The sequence below is a fragment of the Asterias rubens genome, chromosome 2 (genome assembly GCF_902459465.1).
Source record: "Asterias rubens chromosome 2, eAstRub1.3, whole genome shotgun sequence".
Classification (NCBI taxonomy): domain Eukaryota; kingdom Metazoa; phylum Echinodermata; class Asteroidea; order Forcipulatida; family Asteriidae; genus Asterias; species Asterias rubens.
The window spans coordinates 18,285,832-18,306,770 of record NC_047063.1 but is presented as its reverse complement, the minus strand read 5'-3'; the positions used below and the strand labels follow the sequence as shown (position 1 = coordinate 18,306,770).

The 20,939-nt window shown below is 37.4% G+C and overlaps 2 protein-coding genes across 2 annotated transcripts in view; one reads left to right on the top strand and one right to left on the bottom strand.

Annotated features, from left to right (window-relative positions):
• The window catches only part of LOC117304051 (membrane-associated guanylate kinase, WW and PDZ domain-containing protein 1-like), a 77,418-nt gene extending 69,946 nt beyond the window's left edge, over window positions 1-7,472 (top strand). The window contains exons 22-24 of the mRNA XM_033788537.1: window positions 520-690; window positions 968-1,103; window positions 5,804-7,472. Coding sequence (XP_033644428.1) covers window positions 520-690; window positions 968-1,103; window positions 5,804-6,003 — 507 coding nt within the window. The 3' untranslated portion in view covers window positions 6,004-7,472. The remainder of the gene's footprint in view (window positions 1-519; window positions 691-967; window positions 1,104-5,803) is intronic.
• A 6,291-nt stretch (window positions 7,473-13,763) lies between these two features.
• LOC117306991 (1-acyl-sn-glycerol-3-phosphate acyltransferase alpha-like) lies at window positions 13,764-20,389 on the bottom strand. The gene is made up of 6 exons (XM_033791605.1): window positions 20,067-20,389; window positions 19,030-19,172; window positions 18,149-18,327; window positions 16,336-16,437; window positions 15,160-15,232; window positions 13,764-14,710 (listed from the first exon to the last, which is right to left on the bottom strand). The coding sequence occupies exons 1-6, from the start codon at window positions 20,258-20,260 to the stop codon at window positions 14,550-14,552; spliced, it is 852 nt and encodes a 283-aa protein (XP_033647496.1). The 5' UTR covers window positions 20,261-20,389; the 3' UTR covers window positions 13,764-14,549.
• Between the last annotated feature and the right edge of the window lie 550 nt (window positions 20,390-20,939).

Sequence of the window (20,939 nt, the reverse complement as noted above, 5' to 3'; positions counted from 1 at the left end):
CGGCAACCTCTCCTCTCTATTCTTTTCTTTTTTAAATTACTCTAGAAAATTTATGGTATCAGTATCTAAATAAAATAAAATAAAAGTGTTTTGCAGTTATCTTCAAACCATTTTTGCATTTTTTTTTTAATTTTTTTTTATTTTTTTTTAATAATCGTGTTTTTTTTCCTTAGTGGTTTTTACAATTTTATTCTTTGTATTATGTGTTGCTTTTTACCTAATTGTATTCTTTTTTTCGTTTTAAGTGCTTTGAGGCCTAGCATAAGGCGCTATTTAAATTCCTTTTTACAATTATTATCATGCAATAGTGAGGACACTGTCCTGGACACTGACACTGTCCCAAAACACCTAAGAATTGTGTGTGCAAACTGGGTTTTCTTTTGCCCGGTTTTGGCAGCTGTGTGGTGCACAATCGGTAATTTTGTTTGATTGTAGTTTGTACAATGTTGTATTGACTATTTCTTGGCTTGCCAGTGCAAAGTGTATGTAATACAATCAATTGTTGTACGTTTGTTGTAGATGTACAGCCAGCCAGAGATTGAACCAGGTGATTATTACGCCGTGGAGCTTGAGCGTGGTGCCATGGGATTCGGGTTCAGCATACGAGGGGGTCGTGAGTTCCAAAACACGCCGTTGTTTGTGCTTCGTATGGCCGAGGATGGACCAGCCGCACTGGGTGGTATCGTGAAGGTATGTATCACACATTAAAGAACCCAGTGCACTTATGGTAAAGAGAAGGGGTTCACCCAGCTGTTCCTGGTTTGATTGGTTGCATGTGGCGCCACAGCACCTTGTAAAACCATTACATGCTGCTGTGTAAAAGAAGTAGGTCTCGTAACTCAAACGTAGTCCAACATACCTTGCAGGAAAATACTGAATGTTGAAGTGCCTTGAGTGACATTGAGTGATGGATATATATACAAGAAGCCACTATTATTATATGGATTGTCTCTGTTCTCCATTGTAGATTGGTGATCAGATCATAGAGATCAACAACAACAGCGCCGACGGGATGCTACACTCTGCAGCCATCGAGGCTATCAGGAGAGGGGGTCGTAAGGTCAAGCTGCTACTACGACGGTCGGGGCCACCACCAGCTTCAGGTTGGTACAAACCCGTTTGCATCCAAGTCCCATCCTTGTTGTCTATTGTACGCTAGACTAAAACACACGCGTCTAAGCGTTGAAATCCGCAGTACAAAACGTCCTCCTAGTCGATGCCAAGAACACAATCTATAGATAGATTGCACATGACGTCATTGACCACCATCTCTGATGTTAAACAATGGAAAAGTGCGCGCGTGTAAGCACTGTGCACGACCTCAGGCAATGATAGCCTTTCACGTTTCATAAAAAATGGCGGCCAATTCAGGGGGTCTATTGTACACTAGACCACAACACCTATGTCTATGCATTATGCCAAGAACACAATCTTGACCTTTTGTTGATATTTTTTTATCTCCCCAAATGACAAAAATGTACTTGGATGTTATATCAATTAACTAATGGATGTTCATTTGTTTAACAGAGATATATTGTCTTTTGTTGAAAGACTGAATTTTCTATTCAACTCGTCTTTGCCACAGTGACTGTAACTTTCCATATTTTAAACTCATGAAAATATTTTCAGCTATGCAGTGATGAACAAATCTTATTTGTATACTATTTTGTCCTGTTTTTTATTGATTAAGAAAAGTGCTTGAAATAAAAGTGTGACCAACAATGACAGTGAACACATACTTCAATTTTTACAACAATATTTTAAACTGCCTTTTTAAAAGACTTCTTTTCCTCTGGGGTATGGGTCTGTTTGTCGGACCCTAATTGAAGAAAATAGGCACAGCTTTCAGTTCAGTTTATCCTTTGACAGATCATAAGTGCCCTATTTAAATACAGTTAAACAAAAACCCTCACCCCTGCCCCTAGTCACTTTACGTTCTCTGTTTTATCCTGGTTTATGGTGTGAGATAGTCTGATTCATTGGACAAATGAAACCGAAAGCACTACATGTAAGTTATGTCATCCCGATCGGCACCATGGTAATCAAAGTGTGATATATGCAAGATTGTTTAGTCTAGTCGCTGTTAGGAACCAAAACACATCCAGAGTTTGATACAACACAGCCGCAAAGTGTAGAAATTTATGCTGTTTTTTCATTTTTTTTTTTTTATAACTAGATTGATTGCGTGTTTTTTTTGTTCCAGTTGTTTCATGTCACTTTTGTAGTACATGTGTGATTGAACTGAAGTCAATTTGTGAGACTTTTAATGGTCATGTACTTTCATTTTGTGCTGTTCTGGAAAAATGTAAACAGTTTGATTGTGGGGTATCGTTAACTACCTGGAAATGTTGAGAGAAAAGTATGTAAGTGTCTCTCTGAAAAATGTTTTTTTTTTTTTTTTTTTTCCCACTGAAAAGAGAAGAAGAAATATCTTCTAAATGAATAAAGAGTACAGTCCTCATTCTGAGGTTAAAGGTCGGACATTGATTCCAGACTTCATGGAGTCTTATCTCGACTCGTTCCAATGGCGCACAAACAAAGTCATTCTGCATCGATCAGCAAAGCAATGAGGTGTGGATCCCACGCCTGACTCCTCTCACCCACATTCTCATCCTGTTCCCCAAGACTCTTCTCCCATACCCTCAAACCTTTCCCTCCATACACCCTCAACACCCTCACCCTGTATCCAATGAGCCTTCTCCATTACCCTCAAACCTTTCCCCCGATTTATCCCTTATTCCTGTACCCCAAAATGTTTTCCTTTGACCCAAGACATCCTTATCCTATGTTTATCCTATCCTTACCAACCTTAAATCACCCCTTAAACCTAACCCTCAACCTCTTGATCTTCATCTACCCAGCCTCACCCCCATCATCTTAGCCTATCCTTACCCACCACACCATTACCCCACACTTTCCCATGCCTCATACACCCATGGACCCCCCATATTATTTCAACCCCATTGACCTCAAACCCCTCTCCTTCATCCGCCGGTACTCACACCGTCTTTGCCTTGTGCTGCCACTTCTCTCTCCTCCCAACATCTAGGGCTTCAATCCTGATCGTCATCGTTAGCCACTCATCACGGTAAGAGAAAGGTCGACCACGTCACTCCACCTTCCTCACAAATTACCAAACACTCACCAAACGCTTTCCAGCACAATTCACACCACTTATTCTATCTCCTTATACAGCAACTAACCAACACTCTTTTTCGTAAGAAAAGAGCAACGCCGGAAAACCAACCCAGAAACTAATTTTGCAATTGAGTATCAAATTGTCTTGAAGATCTCAAGCTAAAACCCTTACACTTGTAGCGATGTGTCTTGACTTTGAGTTTTAGAACTCGAGTACAGACATTTTGTGTATTTAGATTACTTATGTAGTTTTCCATTACCCTCCTACATGTGTGTTCCAAAAAATTCCACAAAACTATCAACATCTGTGCTGAAATTATGCTTTCAACAAATGTTTGCATATTATTCGCAAGCGTAGTGCATCAGTACCACAAAGTTCCACTGTGGTATAAACTAAGTCCCATGCACTGAGAACAGAATACTGCAGGAATATGTCGAACTGGCTTTCTATGCTATCACAGTGTCTTGTTTATTTTTCTGTGAACTGAATTTTTTTTTCTTTCAATAAAATGATTTGATTGTAGGAGGGTTATCAATATGTCTGTGTTATTAGAAGAGATGCTGCCTTAATCAATATTGCTTCATAAAATAACGTCTAATCTTTTAAAGGATTTGGATACCTTTTCAAAATGTCCATAGTTTTTCATTAAACTTACAGGGTTTGAAGATAATGATAGTGGAAAGCTTCCCTGAAAATATTACTTACTGAGGTGCTGTAGTTTTTGAGAAATGAGTAAAACAATGTCGTGAAAATACATTTGTAAATCTTTAAAATAATTTTCATGACATTGTTTTACTCACTTCCCAAAAACTACAGCACCTCAGCACGTAATATTTTCAGGGAAGCTTTCTACTATTATTATCTTCAAACTGTGTAAGTTTAGTGTAAATCTGTGGACATTGTGTTTTTTTGTCCAACAAAAGTTACATAGACCCTTTAATAGGCCATTGTTCAGTGTGTGATTTGTTGAACTGTCCCTTTTCATTTTTGTGATTTTGTTTGAACAAATTTTTGATTGTGAGATACATGAGTAAAGACCATTTTCTGTTGAGACATAATTTCATGCCTTCTAAAGCGCGATATGCTAACAAACTACGTCGATCCATGAAAATACAGAAGCCATCCTACGATAAAGTGGCGTTTCAAAATGGCTATTTTAGTGAATTCTATGGCGCTAATATGGCCTGAAACTTGCTGGCAATTTTGACAGTAGCAAATACATCAATAACTTGTTTTACCAAAAATTGCTATTATTTTAATGTTTAAACCCATAACGTTGCTTCCAGAAAGCAGTGGTGATATACTTCTTGTCACTGTTCCTTTATTTGTGCCGGAACAACCTGTGTATTGGTGAAGGAGATCATTTTCTACCTTTGCTTGTTTGTGGTTTCCCCACTTACAGATTGTCACCAATGTCATTCCGATAAATCACTATTGCTCACTTGCTCAGCTTTTTAGCACACGTTTGACGTTTGCTTCAGTAGATTTCTCGTTTTCCCTCTTGTTACTCTAGCTTACCGTAAAAAATATTTCACAGTAGATCCATGTGTAGTTTTTCCTTTCTGTTTTTTTCCTGATGAATGAATATTTCAGGCACGGATGTATCACAAAGTGCTTTGATGAGTAGTTATACACATAGTATATGTAATACACATATTGCATGTCTCATGTTTAACTGTTAAACACTCTCTTGGTCATCAAAGAAAGAAAAAACACAGAATCATTTCTGCATGCTTTATTATATTTAATTCATTCTACTCTCAGCAAACCACACGTTAATAGTATCCTGTAAACATATGTATTTATCCAAAAAGTGAATGAATTTACATGTTGTAGAAAAGACATCATTACTAAAAACCTACATTTCTCAACAGAATATCATATTGCTACATTGTGTTTTTAAATTCCACATTAGTTTTATGTCTTCAAAGGGTTTTCAAAATAACCTTTTTTTGGTAAAGATACCTGGAATGTTTCATGACCAAGAGTATTTTGATATTTTAAAGACCCAGTTTTTGGAGTCTGTGTCCCTGTGTTTATCTTGTACAATGTAGTCCACGTTTTAGACAATGTTATGTAACATGTTACAGGCGTACCATATATTTTGTTCATGTAAGTTGACTCCCAAAATGGCGAACATGGCAGACGGTTGTCTTGGTTCAAGACTCTCCTGTAACTAATATCTCTCCGTGAGTTGTTACCACAAGAGGGCGCTCTGTCACCTATGGCCTCTATCAGCCGGAGAACCGCTGCCACAGGATAGTGTTTGTCCGTGTGATAGTGGCTCTCCGGTCCGGGTGACAGCGCCCTCTTGTGGTAATGGATCATGTAGAGATATTAATAGTCCTGAACCAAGACTAGGCAGTCAGTAGCTATTTGTGATGTAGCTGCAGGGGGTCAATACATGTATATAAATTACATGTATATAGTTTTGGTAGATGAACATGATTATGCGTCAACGTAATTTCTTCCATTCTTAAAAAATTACATACAACAATAAAGATATACACCCAACAATAAGCAGCACGCCAATTCTCCTCCACAGCAAGCCAGCTTTTTAATTTTTTTTGCGGTTGTCGTGTAACTTACATTTGACCTTCCCTTTAGAGCGAAACGTAGATGTTACATTTTGATAAAACTGTCTTGTTTGTATTTCTTATTCAGATGGACTCCGAGGCGGGATGTTGAAGAACGCTCCTCATGCCGTGTCGAACTCGTCCCTTCAGAGTGCCGATCAAGCACTGCATCAACGCTACCCACAACACCATCATCATCATCATCCAAGAAACCCTCAACAAAGACAGAAGGAGACATTCGATGACAGCTGGTCGTATCGCAGTCTCCCTAGAGGAATGAGATACTAGGGGTCGTCATTGTCACTGTCATTGTTAATGAAGAAGAGTAGTGACATCTGATATCAACAGTTCATATCACAGTCTCCCTAGAGGAATGAGATACTAGGGGTCGTCATTGTCACTGTCATTGTCAATGAAGAAGAATAGTGACATCTGATATCACCAGGTCATACCGCAGTCTCCCTAGAGGAATGAGATACTAGATCCCAGGGGATGTACTGTCATTATTATTGTCATTGTCATTGTTAATCCTTGAAGATTTGTCACATTAGATATCACTAAGTTATAGTGCAGTCATTAAGGAGAACTAAGATGTATGTAGCTATTCAACTTACTCTCGCAGCGTCCAGTGACTTGCTTTTTTTTTTTATTCCCCTTATAAACAAATGACAATTTCTGAAAATATGGCTTTGTTGCTGTCAGTGGTGTTGTGATTGTCATTGCTGCTGGTATCATTATGATTGTCATAACCTTGATTGCCTCCGGACTGGTGTCATCACAATTGTCATTGCATTGGTTGTCATTGTGACCGGTGTCATTATGATGGTTAGCGTCATTATTGTCCTTGTTACTTTTTCATCACAATTGTCACTGCAGTAAGTGTCATTGTCACTGGCATTCCTTTTGATCCTTGACTGTCACTGGCATGACTGCGATGGCTGTTACTTTTGACAATCATTACTGTCATTGTCCAGTCATTGCCAATTACATATGCAGTGACCTCAACATGTGACATTTTACAAGAGTCCTCCATAGGGAGGGTTTTTATCTATAAATAAATCTGTCTCATTTTGTACACATTTCATTGAGCTGCAGATTGTATTTTCTTTTTCTTACCAAAAACTCTTTTAAAAGTTTTCTTGTATATTTAGGTAAATCACATTTCTTAAGGATATCTCATTTTGACCATGGGAACTACATGTGATGCCAGTTTTAAATATTATGTTTATTTTGAAAACCTTCTCGGGAAATTCTGTGAGATTGTTTTCATATTTTCAAACATTTCTTTTTTTAAATAATGGGGACCAACTAAGCATACAAATAAGGACCGAACCATAGCCATGGTCCAGCGATGGTACTTTGACCAAAAACTGCTTACTATGCGAAAGTCGCTTAGTCATTTTGCTGCTAAGCTGAAAACATGTCAACTAAGCAGATAATTACAGGATATTTTTGCTGGTAAATAGTTTCTGCCATTATAAAGAAAACTTGTGTTCCTAACAGCTCTATGATATTAGCTCCTGATGTGACCGACCAAAATTTAAACTATAATGCAAGCTTGATATATTCCAGAGATCTTTAAAATTACCTTTTAAGCAAGAGATTTCTCAGAAGAATTTGTACAAACACAAAAAACGAGTCCTGTTTTTGTGTTTCAAAATCATTTCTGAATTTTGTTTGTGCTTTTGTGCGTTGGTTATTTTAACATTCAATGCTTTTGGTTGCTAGCGTATTGGGCTAACTTTATAAAAAAAAAATTAAAGTCAGTTTTCCATCTGCCAAAAAATGAGAATTTTTCTTTCTTCGTAACGGTTATCAGTGCCACATTGACGACTGTTGAAATAGGGAAAATAAATACTAGCTGCAAAGAGGATTGGATTAACAGCATTTAATAGAGATCCCTGACATAAGCTGAGCGAGTTGTAAGATTCCCTCCCCTTTCTTGGTATCAAAATCAGAGGATGTAATCTCAATACTATTTCAGATTAAATGTTTTTTTTCCTCCATTGAGTGTATATGAATTGGGCCTGCAAGAAGTCCAGTCTCACTCACTCACTTACTCAGTCGACCCAAGTTGCCGCATGCTTGAGTCGGGCAAACAATTGGTGTCACATTGTTTATTTGAATTCATTTTGATTGATGCAGTGTGTGTTTTGACGTCATACTGTTTGGTTTAGTTTGTTAAACGATTTGTATGAACCATTTAGGGGAATTTCCATGCAAACACACATTAGGGACTTTGTTCGTTTCATGGTTTTTAAAAGTGACATGAAAGAAATGGCAGCTTTCTGAAATAAATTCTTCATTGCACACTATTTTCTTAAATAATGAACCAAAATATGTCAATTTTGTATTTGTATCTGGGCCTATTTTCTGCTACAGTTAGCACAAAAGAATTGCTTACCGTTAAAAAGCAGCTCTATGAAATTTGGCCCTGGTGTTACCACAAACCTTATTTTTTAAATGTTGACTTTTCCCCCTTTTTCCTAGTGTGGGGGAGCACTTTGCAACTGATTTGTTAGCAGCCATGATTTGGGCAACAATAAATATGTAAATATATTCAAATGAAGGGCTTGGTTGGACACGCTGTGCGTTAAGTTACTTTTATATTTTGTAAGTAGTGTACATAAATTAAACTTCAAGTACTTCTTTTAACTACCTTGTAATCTTCACGTTGTATTCAATAGCAATATTTTTTAAAAGTTCTTACACTTGATTTTAAACTTTTAAGTTGAGTTGCAGTTTACAGAAATATTTTTCTCGGCAATGAGAAAGAAGCTTGTGACCTTGTATTAATTTTTTTCCATTACATTAATCACAGTTTGAGTTTAAGACCGGTTTAAGGTTGCACACTTTGTTGTCAAGACGGGCTTTGAGACTATGTCTGACGTTGACATTTTTTTTTTTTTTTTCCAATCGTACTGTTTTTTTAGTTGACGAATCCACAGTTGGATTTTGAAGGGCTGACAAAAAAACAAGTTCAAGTTCAAGCCGTTCATTTGTGGGTTTTCTATACTTTCAAAATTCTTTGACGTAATTGTATTTTAGCTGCATTGTAGATTATGTTAATGGCTTTTTTTTTCATTGAGTATTTTGTGAAACATTTTTTTTTTAAACTTGGTTCCAGGCATTTGTTTGCATGTGATTATGTAACCCCTGTAAACATTTTTGTTGTTTTATAACCAATTATTATACTTTAAATTGATCTTTGGTTTTCCTGGGCATCTTACAAATTTGCATATTGGTCAAAGGTTAAAGACCTTTTCAGTAAAATTCTTGCCACATTTACGTTCTTATTCAAGTTTTGGTGAGTGTTGCTCCATGGTGGGAGGAAGGGATGAGAGATGTTGGAGTTACAGCCTGAGTGATTTTTGATAAGTTTGGCCTTCCTTGAAAATCTTTTGAGGCTTAGGCCGTGTGCGAACTGGCGACTTCGGCTACAGCTGCGGCTAGATTGCGCGCATCTGCTATTCTTCAACACTGGTAGATGCGCTGATCTAGACGTAGCTGTAGCCGAAGTCGTCGTTTCGGACACGGCCTTAGAGATCCAAACAATCATATTTGTATTTTTAGAAAGACAAAAATTGAACGTTTTTTGAATCATAGTATGGCATGTAGGTGATGGAATTGTGCCTTGAATAATACGAGCACAGATTTTGGCACTCAGCCTGAGTATATTTAATGAGAAAGACATTTTGCTGCAGGGCTTTCACAAATTTGTCTGTTGAAAAATTATACAGTTAGCAAAGGCAGCCATTAAGAAAATGTCGCAAATCGCTTGTGCACGTAGCCAACGACTTTTGGCCGTAGGACCACCGCCAATTTGTCTTGAAAAATTGTACTGTTGGAAAAACAAGCAGTGGTGGCCATTAAGAAATTTTTGCAAATTGCTTGTTAGGACGTGTCCGAAATTGCGACATCGGCTACAGCTACGGCTAGATCGCGTGCATCTGCCTATTCTTCAACACTGGTTGACGCACTGATCTAGCCGTAGCCGAAGTCGCTGTTTTTGAAACGCTCTGACTGTTTGCTAAATTCCATGCGTGTATCAGCGCAGCCACAATTTCCTCAAATATCTGCCCCACTAATATAAGTTTTACCATTTCAAGCTGTTTTCTACTCAACATTGTTGTGTTGTTTCATTTGATCACATTGTAAATTATTCACATTTTTGAAACTGTTACAAAATAGTGAAAAACTAGTGTTCATGAAATGTTGATACCAGTGTTCCCTTTATAATGTACAGACTTAAAAAAATACCAGTTCAAAATAGTTTCTTACAAAAAGCCTACAATTGAAATCAAAATTATTTGTACAAAGTATAAATTTCCAGATAAATAAAAGTAAACAACACAAATATTTCCTTACAAATGTTGTAGATAAATAAAGAAAAACAAGCCATCGTTATGTTCAGGTGGGTAGTTTGCAAGATTTAGTTTTTTGTACCACTCCTTTTGCTTCGTTGTACAGGCATACATACATACCATCCGATATTTAATAAAAAAACAAACAACAAACTTATTTGTCTACTGAGTGGATTTTGTTTTCAAGTTCTTATGTGTTGTGGCCAGTTGGTTAAGAGCATTGGACACAAGCTCCCGTGTTTTTGATCAGAGTGTGGGTTCAAGTCCCAGTCGTGACACTTGTGTCCTTAAGCGAGACACTTAACCATTGCTTCATCCTTCGGATGGGACATAAAGCCGTTGGTCCTGTGTGTTGTGCAACGCATGTAAAAGAACCCAGTGCACTTAATGAAAAATGGAGGGGGTTCACCCCGGTGTTTGTGGTTTAATTGGCAGCATATTGCCCCTACAGCACCTTGTAAACCATTACATGGTGTGCTGTAAAAGGAACTATGAGACATTCCTTTTACATAGTCGCACATGGATACTGAATGTGAGATTAGAAAAAACGGCATTAAAGGCAGTGGACACTATTGGTAATTACTCAAAATAATTATCAGCATAAAACCTTTCTTGGTGACGAGTAATGGGGAGAGGTTGATAGTATAAAACATTGTGAGAAACGGCTCCCTCTGAAGTAACAAAGTTTTTGAGAAAGAAGTAATTTTCAACGAAATTGATTTCGAGAAAGCACACAACTTCGTGTGACAAGGGTGTTTTTTCTTTCATAGTTATCTCGCAAGTCCGACGACCAATCGAGATCAAATTTTCACAGGTTTGTTATTTTATGCATTTGTTGAGATACATGTACATCAAGTGAGAAGACTGGTCTTTGACAATTTCCAATAGTATCCAGTGTCTTTAAGCGCTTTTAAAATAAAATGTTGTGTATTGTTGCCTTATGGCCTTTTTGAAACCACAGCTTTTGCTTTGGGCTCTGGTGCATGATTGTCCACGCAGGAAGAAGAATCCGCAATTGGAATACACATCTGAGCATCGTTTATGTATTATCAAATGGGATTTGGGCATTGCATGATGAGGTATCAACATATACTTGATTTGCCGTTACACCATGTGTGTATCTACTTGCCAGGTAGATTATGTTCCTTAGAGAACTGTCTTGCTTTATATTATACTACCGAGAAGTAGATTTTTAGAACTTATATTATACTACCGAGTAGTAGATTTTCAGAACTCGGGAGACTTTTCAGTTCTGAAAAGAACTGTCCTGCTTTTTAACTACTACCTGGCCGGAAGCTAGAAAATCAGCTGGCACTCCTACTTTAGCTTTTAGTGGATCATTATAGTGTACAAAATAACTGGGTTTGGAATGGCCAACACAATAAAAAAAACAGTCAAATGTTTGATGAGGTTTCAATGTCACATTTTTAATATAAATGTCAAATACTTCTTTGTCACCTTACACACCACTTTCATGAATTGAGGAATAGCACAACCCAGAAGACTTGTACACAAAATGGTTGCATTTAAAGTCACATCCATCAAGGTGAAACATTAAGGTGATTACACACACAAAACTGCAAGGGCAAGATGCCGTCTCTCAGACAGACATAGACACCCACTGCGACAAAAACTTAAACTATACTCTTATTTGGGTAATTAAGGGTCATGATTCAAAATCTTTCCATAAACAAGGGCAGTTACGGCTGAATTATTTAACTTGGAGAAAAATACAGCATTTTTTTGTAAACCAAAGCTACACTGCACTCTGCGTTTTATGAGCATCGTGCTTGGTATACATGTAGACAGCACTAAATAATGATCTAAGCTATGTACCTGCTACTCAATATAAAATAATTCTCTCAATAAATACACAAAATATTTGCCCGTAATGAAAGAGGTCTTGGGTTCAAATCCTAATGGGGACCATTTGATTTTTTTCTCTCGTGCCATGTTTGGGTAAATGAATAAATAATTCTTAAAAGTGTTTTAAATTTGTCACATATTGAAAAGCATTAAAAGTGCCATCCATTTTGACTGTTGTTTTTTAAGTTTTGATTCTGGTCTTGAAAACAAAAATCTTGGTCCAGTAAAAATTCTGAGCTACAAGTCCTACCGACTCTCACCACCCCAAAATTTGAGCCCTGCCAGCAAACATTTTGTGTTTTGAAATGACAGCATTTCAGACAGATCACTGCAGGATATTTGGTACCAGCAAATTTTATACTAAGGTCTCATCTTCGCAGTCATCAAAACTTTATGTTATTATTATATCAATGCCATGATAAGTTTCAGTCATTTCAAAAAATACTTCTTTTTAACAAGGTAAATTTTCAAACTGTTAAACTGAGCTTTCAGCTTGACTGTTGCCAAAACTGATGTTACTATTACACATATCAATGCCATGATTAGTTTCAGTCATATTTTAAAAAACACTTTCTTTTTTAAAGTTCATTAAACACATGGGTTTTAAGGCATTGTATGGTGCGGTTTCAATGTATATTCAGTTTGCATGGGCTGTCCATCGTCGTTTGTGAGCGCTCGCTTGGAGAAGAATAAATACCAAGACCTAAAACTAAACAATACGTTCTCAAAAACAAAAATCAGCGCAGCGAAGTAGACATACACTCACGATGTAACCGTTAACCGAAATATACATCCATTTAAACGTGTGTAGTTTCTTCAGCACCATTTCAACTGGCATAAAATAAATTCATTTTCAATTACAAAATATTACAAATATATTTATATTTTCATTATCTCTCATATAAAATATAAATCATACTACCAATATCTTCCTTTATCAATAATTAAAAATAAAAGTTGTTGCAAATAACCAAGCACTGTAAAGCACAAAATGTTCTAATTAAATCAAGCTTTCAAATTTTATAGCATTAAATCTGATACACTTTCTGTATTCTCAACATAAGCCATATACAGTAGAAATAAAGTGACACGTTCCATAACAAAGTTATTCAAAAAAAAGAAGTCACTTTAAAAATTGATTTTGTTGTGTTTGATTTAAATAATGTCTGGTACAATGACTTGCTCAGTCAAACTTCAAGAGAATGCTCATTTCGAATAATTTAGCTTTGCTATGTGAAATGGGCCACATTTCAAAGAGCTGCTTAGCAATCGATTTTGTTCTTACTGTCTTAAAGATATCCATTTCATAGCGCTGCTAACCCTAAGCACACGAAAAGGCATGCTAATCTTCCGAGCACGAAAGTGAATGGCGTCACAATACAAATCCAGGGTGAACCCGCAAGCTGGCCGCCAAACTCTCTTGCTAACCCGTGTGAAGCACCTTTTTCTGCTACTGTAAGCACAAAAATGTGCCTACCGTTAAGCAGCTCTATGAAATTGGGCCATGGTTTGTAGCAAGCTGTTGCACAGTAACATAAGAGACGGCAAACACCCATACACAACTTACTTATGATCCCAGAGATACCACTCTTTACTGATCTGGCGGTTGCTATGCAAGACCTTGCCCCAAACTGTTTACATTTAGTCTGGAAAAATATATGATTGAGCAGCAACTTTTGTATAATACTATTTTCAAATCTAAGTGGTTTAAGTAGTTTTATTTTGGCATTGAATATTGCATTACAGGGTCTTAAAGTCAGTGGACACTATTGGTAATTACTCAAAATAATTATCATAAAACCTTTCTTGATTGCGAGTAATGGGGAGGAGTTGATAGCATAAAACATTGCGAGAAACAGCTCCCTCTGAAGTAATGTAGTTTTCGAGAACAAGTAATTTCTAAAATTCTCTAAATCAACGAAATATCAACAATTTATTTGGGGTTTTACTAAAACAAACATCTGCAGAACCTGGTATATTTCTGGTAATGAAACAAGGATGCCTCATAAGTGAACTAAATCACTGTAGATTACAAGCCTAAGGAAAACTTTAAGGTTGCTTACCAAGTGAACTAGAAACACCATGGTCAACCTCTACTACTCGTCCACTAAAGTGTTCTGGGTTCTGTCACATGCAATTATTAAGCTACCAGTTCTTTCCAAAGTCATACAGCAGGGTTTGCCCGTAACCTTTTTTCAACTAGCCAGCAGGACCATTTGGTTTGATTTTGAATTGGTCTGTCACATTTTTTATGAGTCAGTTTTCATACTGAATCAAACAATATCCAGATGTTTGATTGTTGCTATTTCAATTCAATTAATTGCCAAGTCAAATTATCTGCATCACTTGCCATAACGCTTAAACAGTAATTGTGTTCGTTAGGAATGAGACAGATATAGCAGCAGTATGAAAAGAGTTTGTTGCGGCAAACTACGTCAACTTTACTTTGTGATTATTGTTGTTAAATGGTAAAACTATGCAACAAACCAAAGCTACAATTCAATAGTCTGGTCCCATTTGAAGAACAAGACATGAAGTATTTAATAAGGATACAAAGAATGAGACGGATGTAGCAGAAGTATGAAAAGAGTTTGTGAGGGCAAACTACGACGACTTTACTTTGTGATTATTGTTGCTGAATGGTGGGGATATTTCTCTGAATCTCTTGAGCATCATGTCCCTCACTCTCTCTGTCAGCTCGGGGACGTCTTCTGCCGTCAAGCCTTTTGTTGAAACACTCGGCAGGATGTCAACTTTGATTTTCACTGTACCGGGTGGTCATTCAAGAAGGGAGAAAAGATTGTGAGTGGAATAAGATGGAAGACTTGAGGCAAAGATACATGAAAATAGCTGGATATTACATTCTGGACCTCCACTTCTTAAAAGGGATGAAATCATGGCTATTTAAAGGGTTTGGACACTTTTTGTAGGACACTACCAATACTGGTAAATACGTTGTACATGCTAGAACAATTTTTGTTAGATTGTTTTACTTATTTCTCAAAAAATACAGCACCTCAGCAAGTAATACTTTAAGGTAAACTTCCTACCACCATTATCTTCAAACTGTTGTGTAAGTTTATGTAAATTTGTTGACATTGTGTTTTGCGTACCCAAACCCTTTAAAAGACAAAGTAGGCTCCCCTAAACTTTTGTTTTCAGAAAAAGTAAAATAAACAGAATAGACCAAGTTGCAAATTCTGTCCATCTTTACCTTTGTCAAATTTCTTCTCTGCCGAGCTGTACATATGTCTGTATCTTGAAAAGACTACTGCAACAATAGGAACCTAGCAACAACAAGGAGTGAAATGATGAAAGATAAGATAAGAACTTTATCATCCTACACTGGGGAAATTAAAACTGGCCTTGATTCAAACAGTTCAGACACTAACAATTTAAGGATAATAAATGGACAGATTGATTGAAGTGACACGTTGCCTTGGATCGGACGAGTTGGCCTCAAAAAAACTGTTTGTTATAAAAAGCATATGGCTAGAAAGATGTTGTTAAAGTAAAATACATTGATCTAAACAAATATGCCTCGAAATTGTGTGGTTTTTCTTTTACTTTGCGAACTAACAGGGTCGGCCATTTATGGGAGTCAAAAATTTGACTTCCATAAATGGCCGACCGTGTTAGTCGACGATGTAAAATGAAAACCACGCAATTTTGTGGCGTATTTGTGTATTCTACTTTTACAGTACATCATCTTTCTACCCATGCATTTTATAACAAAATTGTCAAACGGTTACAAACGCTTTTTATAGACCAACTCTTCCGATCCAAGGCAACGTGTCCCTTTAAAAAGAAACAATTAGGATACCTAGGGCTAAATGTGTGCACCCCCCTCCCCTATCATCGATGAAACCATGGGAGTGTTGATGAACCCTTCGTAAGAAGACAGCTACCAAAATTGAGTTTGCCAAGTTAATTTCTCTAATGGTTTATGATAGACCACCAACATTATGGCTAGACAGTTCAGTTGGTGGAGTGCCAGCATGGTAATGCGGAGGTCGCAGGTTCTAATCCCGTTCTAGTAAATTTTCTTTGTTCAACCCTTTGTCATTAACATTTACAGAAAGTGAATACAACTAAAATGGTAGTACCATTTGTGATATATTTGCTTTGGCCCACTGGGCTACACTCATCTCATAAATATTCAGTATTGTATAATTTGCATACAGCTCATGTCAAAGGTCACACCATGACCTGCATTCCCAGGGATAGTAGGGATAGTAAACAAAACATTTTTTCCAGTATGGCAGCTCCTTTGCAGTGTGTTTATTGTCTACAATCCCTCACAAATATTCGCCACATTATGGTCAGAGTACTATACAATTTATATCCAATTGAGCTAAAACAGCAGAGTGTTTAGGAAACTATTTCCTACCTGAGCCTGGACTGCCATGTGAAATGCTCCTTTCTTGAATGGCAGCATGTCGGTTTCAGGCTGGTGAGAACGAGTTCCCTCTGGATACACCCAAAGTTTACCCTTGAAAAAACAACAACGACAACAACAACAACATCCTTGTTAGATTACAGTCTGAAAGCTACTAATGCAAGCCTTGAACTTCATTCTTGAAGGGTACTTTTTTGAGGAAAATGTAAAGTTGCATTGGAAATATGCAAAGGGCACCATAGCAAAGCACAGGGCACCACGGCAACTACCGGGCACCACGGCAAATGCTGTGGGTGTCATAGGTTATTTCGTGACCTGCTAATGATTATGAAAGTTCATACTAGAACCATTCTTTCTGTGAAATATTTCAAATGAAGTAATATTCAAGAAAACTGTATCTGAAAATCTAAGAAGAAAACAAATGCAACAGCTGTGTTTTACATGCTGAAAAATGCGAATGGTTTTTCACTATTTTCTCCCCACTCACACAATCCAAAATACCACAGAGTTTACATTGTTGCGACTGGCTCAACACTCATTCATTTTTAGGCAAAGAAGTTTGCTAAGCAGTATTTTCAGCTTACTGGAATATATTGAGGCTGATCACACAGCGCAATTCTTACTAAATATTCGGTTATTGAAATTGCAAACATGGAGGCTACAGGACTGAATTGAGAACACATAAATTGATTACAATATATGTTGTGAATAAACATAACAAATACAAAAGAAAAAAAGGTAAACATAATCAACATATTTTAAAATGAAAAAACTCATTTTTCAAAATGCCAAGTTGAGATCCAGGGTCGTTTGGAGAGCAATGATTTGGCCCAAGCAACTGAACCTTTGCTTCCATCATGGCTCAAAGTTTACTTATTCAAAGTGCATGTAGTTAAATAGACAAAACTTGATATTATACAAACTTTTTGTTTTATCATTTACTACACTGTTGTGACAGTGCCCTAATTCCCTAAACTGCTGATATGGGATGTTTTCATTGCTGATAATTCCATGGGGTTTAAAAGTTGGCAAACTCTTATCAATGACCAACCACACTGGCTTTATATCTTTATCTGTGATCGAAGTCCATCCATATCAGACCATGCTCTGATTTTCTGTCAGAAGTGTGTCATTTTAGTTTCTGAATAATTGTTTTTGATATATTGAAATGACTGTTAGAATCAAGGTATTTGATTCTGGTTTCTCAGCAGTGTCTAATTTCATAGAGCTGCTAAGCACAAACATTTGCTTAGCATGAAATTTTTGCCTTGATAAAAACAGGATTACCAACCAAATTTCCATGTCATTTTCAGGATTTACAAACAACAGCTGAATACCAGTAACAAGCAACATGCTACAAATGGAAATTTGGTTGGCAATCCTGTTTTTTATCAAGGAAGAAATTTCATGCTAAGCAAGTTTTGTGCGTATAGCAGCTCTATGAAATTAGGCCCAGATGATGTCTGTATTTGGACATCGTACTGCTGTCGCCCCTGGGTGTGGGTGGTTTTCACAAAGAGAGACTAGTTACTCAACCTAATTTAGGACTACCCTTAAGTTTTTAACATCTCCTTGGACTAGTCCTAAGGACGGACTAGTTGTGAAATCGACCCCTGGTCTGTCCCGCCTAAAACTGCAGTTGTTCTCTCTATCCCTTGGGGTTGGGGCTGGGGTGTGGCATGCGTTACCTCACCATTATGTGCAGAGCATACAGCAGACTTTGTAGCATCTTGGAGTATGTGGCTATAGGAGGTATTAATTAAGATCTTCCAAGAGAGGAAACAAAAATGAATTTCTTACTCACTTTCTCCTCTGTGAGGAATTTGACGCATCTCTTACTAGCCTCCCTGGCCTGAGCGGCATCCTTTCTGTCCACAAAGATAACGCCGCTTGCAATACATCCCAAGCCATAAGAAAGCGTGTACTTGAGGGAGTTCTTAGCTAAGATTGAGTAACGTCCTGGAGCCCAACATCTTAAGAATGCTGACAGTAGAAAATAAAATAAAAAAAATACTCAAGAATACAAATTCAAGGAATCAACAAGACTTGTTGCTCAAGTATTTTACTGGAACAAAATGATAAAATCAAAATGATAAAAGACAAGAAACTTAACATTGTCTGAATGAGAATTTGATGTACAAACTGATTTAATTTGAGCATCAAGGACTTTAAATAGAAGAATTAGGCCTATCTCATTTGTCTCATGGTCTAATGGATGGGTAAACTTTGATAATCAGAATTGAAAGACATTATTCAGACTCGAACTTAACGTATGAACATAACTTAGTTTAAAAAAAGAAGAAGAAGATGATTACACTTCATTCATAAGTGTACTTGCCGAAGCTCATAAATGACAGCCTCTACCCTACAGTCATGTGTAAATTGCGAGCAGTGTTTGACCATGTACCCGAGGTCACACTGGCCTTGTTTAATAGATTATATCCAATGTCAGATAATGGAAACTGTAGGGTTATGTACTTCCCCTTTAAAGGGATGTACTCAAAGCTGTAATGGTACGTTCATTGGTAATTACTTAATTGTCATAGAAACTTACTTGATGAGAAGCACTGCAGCTGTTGATAGTACAACTATTTTGAGAAATTTTGCACCCAAAACACGTTGGAATGGGGGTGGGTGTGGGTGTGGGGGGTGGAGGAGGGGAGGGATAAATGGAGAGGCACCTACGTAGTTGATCCAGAGATGTCTGGTGGTTGCAGATGATCACACAAGGTTCGTTCACCCCAAGCTTATCCATTGTATTTAGCATCTCGATATCAACACCGAGTAAAAGTTTGGCATCCAGAAAACACGAAAAGAAATTCCACCACCTGAAAGTTTCAACAACAGCACTTAAATTAGAAATCATTGAACAATTATAATTTTTGCATTTATTTTCCTTTTCGACCAGTAAAATTATCAAGAACCAGGCCTCGTTGGGATTAAACCACTAGTTGAAAACCTCTCCACCACACATTGATTCCCTTATTCTATTTTATCAGTTGTAGCATAAAACTCTTAATAAAATGCAAGCCATTGCATGATAAAAATAACTTTAAAAAAAAAACTAAACAAATTTGTGTTGCCTGAGAATGAGATGTGGAAATTTGTGTGTACACTCTGTAAAACTCTCAGCCAATAAGCTTCCGTTGCCTACTATAGTACTATCCATCAGGTTCATGGAGACGATAGCAGAATGAACCTCACCGTTCTAGGAGTATCCCTTGCCCTAGTCTTGGCCCCCCGAGGCCCCTTCAAAACAAAAGCCCTTGCAAAATTAAATGGCCTTGACAGGCAAAGATAACAATTGTAATGAAAGATGGAGTCAGTCATTCTCCTAACTTTTAAATCCTCTGCAACTGTCGGGAGGATGGAGGGTTACGATTATCACAACTGGCATATGAGTGGAGATTACTTGTTCTACCTCTGGCTCTATTATTTTATAGTTTTATCATCTTTATTTGATGATCGACTCGAGGGACTAAACTCTCTGTTTTTAGCCCCACTGGCACTTGTCTGATGGTCTGGCCAACTCTCTGATCTGACATTGTTGTCACTGACAATGACATTGTTGTCACTGACAATGACATTGTTGTCAGTGACACTGTGACCAGGATTCAGAGAGTTGGACCATGGTTGGACATAGTGGGCTATGTTATTTGTTTGTGTTAGATTACTGTAGTTTCAGGGGCCAGTGTAGTAACTGTAATAATTATAATACTCACCACATGTTGGCGGTGTCACCAAATGTAAATGTCAACAAACTTACTCCAGTCACCAAAACACCGAGAAACAAGTGCCAACATAAAAACATTGTGTATTTAGTGTAGAATTGTACAGACGAGTTCAGTCTGCATAGTGCATACAACAAACATGACAGGCCGGCTAGAGAAGCCACCAAAAACACAAACAAATTCATGACTGTTCGGTGGGAAGACTTCACCCTAAATGGAGACTGAACACGGTCAGGACAGGATCAGGCTTCCTATTCCGTTGCGGTATTGTAATAATTATGCAGTTATTACAGATCACACGATCCACAGTTCAACCTGGGGTCATTGGATGTAAACAACGATCGCGTGGTATAGTCGCGTGGTGTTGTTTTGGGTGGAGGTTGTGCGCCCTCTACTGGTGAAATGTGGTAAGGGCTAATTGATTGGCTTGAACTTTTCATAATGTTCAAGTTCAAGCCAATCAGTTGGGCCCATACTACACTAATTGTCATGTTTTATCTCCAATGAGAGCACCCTTATATTTTCAGTTTTGGTTTTCCCCCTTTTTGTACAAGCACTGTTTCTCTTGGTCAACTTAGTTATAGGACTTGCAATCACAAGGTTGTGGGCTCAAATCTAGCTAAGCTAACTGTTGATTTCACAATGACTAGATTAATGTCTAGTTACCAAATCAAAATTATTTATTTCTGCAGTTCGTAATCTTAGACGTTAAAGATGCTATGTCAGATTTTTGGCCGATTTGACACCAAAATTTTGATGGGGGTCGAGAAAGTTACAAGCTGTCATTTGAGCCATTGCTCGAAAAAGTGCCAATTATTAGTAGCAGTGAAATAAAGTGCTCAAAATTAGTTTTTGTCGGGATCC

Excerpts from the sequence above, each read along its gene's own strand:
- LOC117306991 (XM_033791605.1), bottom strand. The coding sequence starts at position 20,260 with ATGAATTTGTTTGTGTTTTTGGTGGCTTCTCTAGCCGGCCTGTCATGT. Across the intron at positions 19,173-20,066 it reads GGTGACACCGCCAACATGTG|GTGGTGGAATTTCTTTTCGT; the intron begins GTGAGTATTATA and ends TGAAACTTTCAG. Across the intron at positions 14,711-15,159 it reads AGAGAAGAAATTTGACAAAG|TGAAAATCAAAGTTGACATC; the intron begins GTAAAGATGGAC and ends CACCCGGTACAG.